This window comes from Colias philodice, chromosome 8 (genome assembly GCF_061535455.1).
Source record: "Colias philodice isolate Cphi_HAF_F1 chromosome 8, ilColPhil1 Martin Lab GWU primary, whole genome shotgun sequence".
Lineage (NCBI taxonomy): Eukaryota > Metazoa > Arthropoda > Insecta > Lepidoptera > Pieridae > Colias > Colias philodice.
Genome location: NC_143093.1, coordinates 3,673,336 through 3,677,571, shown reverse-complemented (window position 1 = coordinate 3,677,571; position 4,236 = coordinate 3,673,336). Strand labels below are relative to the sequence as shown.

Below are 4,236 nucleotides of genomic sequence, written 5' to 3'. Positions count from 1 at the left end.
CACATAGGTACTAGGTATTAGTAAAATCTCAACATAAAGATTTTTATTTCACTTAAATTGCCATAAGCCACTACAACATACGGTTAAATTTTATTTTTCATTGATCAAATTCTCTTGAAACTCATATCTTTCTATTCCATGAAGTTATAAATATTAATAATCTTCAAAAAAAAGTTAATTATCTTCTCTTAAGCGTAGCTATATATCAATATTTAAATAAAATCCAAAATATTTAAGTACGCAGCCAAGAATCTTAAACTTTGCCATATTAAAGTCATTTTTCAAAGGTTCTGAGCATCGACCTCAGGCCTCTTAGCCTTCACAGACATACGAGTAGTTGAGACCTTTCTTACCCTTATAAAAATATCTCGACTGCCAAATATAAATTACAACATACTACATATTATGCATGTAGCTTCAATCAAGCAAAAAGTTCAGTACAAAATAAATATAATTACTAATAATTTAATCTTATTACTTCTTGTCAAATTGTCATTAAATTATTGTTCATTCGTGTTTATAGTATGCAAATATTTGTTTTAATATGATTAAAAAACAGTAGATAATAATAATTTTAATTGCGAATAGGTAGATAAATTATTATAAGACACACAATGATGTTATTTAGGCTCATAAATATGTAGTGTACCTATATATGCAATGTACCTAGAGCTTACCGTACCTACCCTTAAAACTACTCTACGTGCAGTAAAGCCGTAAAGTACCGAAATAATATTATAATTTTATTCAATTCTTATAAAAGTACTTTGTTGAAAATATAGCACTTAAATCCTCTATATTTCTGAGTAAAAAATAATTCCATAATTTTTATCAACAGAAAAAATTGCACACAAACCACTAGTAAAAAGCGATTAAGAACTCAATAAGAACAAGACAAAGCAAATTGCAATTCATTACAATACAAGAGTCCGCAGCACAGACGGCTCCCCGACAATGAAGCCTTTATTTCGGGAGTTTAACGCCCCCTCTATTTGCCATTCCCGTAATGTTTTCACTCGAGTGCCCGGTACTACATTACCGTCTACATACTTCGCTTGGTACAGTTCATCTCGAAAGATCTTCAATTGTTCCCTAATGTAGGCCACGGGCACCTTCGACACGGCTAACAATTTCGGCTTATAGCCGTCATCATTGAAATTTCTCGTCTCATACAATTCGTATACGAGGTGCTTGTCGTGCGATTTCGGCTTTTTGACAAACACGGCGTAATCCTTCCCTACGTGGAGGAACCCTTGCAGATTGTGCTCAGATCTGAAGCCGTCGATAAGTTGGAAGAGCTTATGGAGTCTGATGGATTCGGTTATGGATATAACTGTCATCAATGTTATTGTGTGTATCGGTTGCTGAAAAAAAGAAACAGTTAAAAAATACTTTATTGACTTATTTTTTTAATATTAACTTTCCGTCAGTCAACATGGCGGATAGATTATTTACAAACACCCAGATACACAATTATTAATACAATTAATGAAACAATAATTTAATCCAGAAAATATGTTGGTAATTTACAAATGAATATAAAAGCCCAAATAAAGTAATTGTATCATTTTATTATTCTCCCATACTGAGTCACATGAGCCTTATCCAGCGAGTAATCATATTTGATTGTGAAAATTATAATAATCAAAGAGCGCACGTGCTTAGTTTAATAATATCAGCGAGCACTTCATTAAATGCATATAAAATATTCATATAACGTACCAATTTCATGACGTCGATTCGATATTATATTTATTTCAGTCAAAAATTACTCGAAATGTGAACGTTGAAACGGCGCATCAAACCATCTATGAATATTCAACATTTAACTCCATGCGAAATAAAAACCCATCCAATATTTTATTTTACGACGCTTTAAAATTTTAATGTGTCAAATATTTTTAAATTTTACTACCGAGTATTCAATATGCGTCGTCACTGCAATAAAATATTTTATTTTCACTTCTTATTTTAAAGACATTTTTAACAGTGGTTTTACGTATTTAATATAGTGTGAACAAACGCTTGAAGCGATACCTTTCAATAACGAATGTGGGAACGTATCAATTTTGCATAACTATTTGAAAACCATTTGAGCCGCGTTTTATAAATGTATGGATTTTAGTTTTGATGGAATTTTAATCGGATGCAATTTTCTGCATTCAAAAAATAAAACGAGAATGAACCGTGTTTTGTTCTTGGTAATCCCTTCCGTACATATTTTATTTTTCTTTAAATATGTACCTAATTTAGTGTTGAATTTAGTATTGTGACCCTGTTAATGTAACAGGAAATATTAACGTGGTCAATGGTCATACATAATATTAATTGTGACTTTGTGGACTCTTTTTAGCGTGTAAAAACACAATTTATTGCATAATATTTCATTGGAATATAAATATAATGCATATTGTGTCTGCCTGAAAAAAAATATATACACTAAACTTACTTTATAATCCGCATAAAACCATAGTAACATATAAAATGCATAAATAAAGAGCAACACGCTTACACATTTTTACAGTTGGATATGATTTTCGCATTCGTTATTCATGCTATGCAATAAAAAAGCCCGTTCAATATCCAACCAAAATATAGAACACATTTGCATTTGTACGTAAAAATATATTCGAGAACAAACAGGCGATTAAGCCCGCCTTAGCGTTGTAATAAATTGTACCTATAGTAATTAATAACAGGCTATTAATATTTTTACTCATTAGGCCGAACATACGCTTGTAATGGGCTTTTAGGGGCTGTGTGATACATGGTGTTCTGTATATCGTGAAATATTTTACTCTGAATAATACTTTAGCATTTTGTGCACAGGTACTTATGTTATGGGGAATATGGACTATATGAATCTCATAATACTATATATAGGTAATATGTGTTTGTCGATACGAGTTTTTGTATCTGGTTATGAGTTGCATTTAATAAATACCACTTTAGATAATAGAAAATACATTATTCAACATTATTTTGTATTAACTCCGCATTGAGTTGAGTTTAATGTCAATTATGATGATTGGTTTCCAGGATTAAAGGATCAGCTTTCGACAAGACAAGAGACAAACATCTCATTCTGCGAAATTTTCTATTTTTGTTTATTAATATAAGGAAATAAATGAAATTTTTACCGCCTCCTTGTTAGAGTGGTTGCGTGAGCGCAGCACCGATCCTGGGTTCGCTTCCCGGTGACGACGAACAAAAAATGTCTCGGTCTGGTAGGACACAGAAGGCTACCTACATGTCCCTAAAGAAAATCGATCAGTGGATCAGAGTTTAATGCATCTGTCCCTTACCCCTCTAGGGGACACGGGACTTCACTTACTTTTAATAAAAAATTTATATGTAAAACACCAAGGCCACCAAATTCACTGCTTGGTACAGTTCTAATGAAACAAAATTCGGATTGCTATGAAAACTGAAGTTGTTACATAAATAAAGGTTTTCAAGAACACGCTGTATACGGTGTTATTCTTATGAAGATAGTTTTCATTTAATGTGAAGAATAACTGGATTCTGGTATCTCTATAAAGGTTATGAATACATTTTAGATGATTTCAAGAATTGACGTTCTTGGGTATGAATTTTGAATGCAACTTCATGGAGTATAAATTTGAATATGTTATTTCAGAGGAATGATTGTTGAATAAATATAATTTACATCCTTTAAAATTTAAGTGCTATTTAAATTAATAAAATTCAGTAATTTTAGCACGTACCCTTACAAGCATACAGATAGATTATAAACCATACTTTCTGGTACAAAATTACATTAACCTTCTTCATTAGTATTTCGAAATAGCAAACATAAAAGTCATAGGTATTTTCAGGGTTCATTCATTAAACACGTGCATACCTACATCAAAGTAATAGAGAGAACTTCATACAATTTTATAATAAAACGCGATAAACGTGAATGTGTACGCTTACCCTAAGATAAGGGTCAGCGTCGCGCCAAAATTTATTCAGCTATTTAATATATGAGCCTGCTGCCTGATAGGCACTCATTTGCTGTATAATCTATGCTTTAAGGTTTAAAATACATTTCTATTTTTAGATTTTTTGTAATTTATTACATTGAATTATTAGTAGATGTGTGGTAAAATAAGAATTTCAAATGTTCATTAATCAGAATCAATTCTGTTGCAATAGTTGCATATCGCATAGGTCCTATGAGATATTAATATTATTTAATATTCATATTATTTTTCTTTCTGTTGTAATGTT

At 31.2% G+C, this 4,236-nt stretch overlaps 1 protein-coding gene across 1 annotated transcript; it reads right to left on the bottom strand.

Moving 5' to 3' along the window:
• Positions 1-914: 914 nt before the first annotated feature.
• LOC149486418 (uncharacterized) lies at positions 915-1,731 on the bottom strand. Its single transcript, XM_089697867.1, has 2 exons — positions 1,723-1,731; positions 915-1,364 (listed from the first exon to the last, which is right to left on the bottom strand). Exons 1-2 carry the CDS (start codon positions 1,729-1,731, stop codon positions 915-917), a joined length of 459 nt encoding a protein of 152 aa, XP_089553993.1.
• Between the last annotated feature and the right edge of the window lie 2,505 nt (positions 1,732-4,236).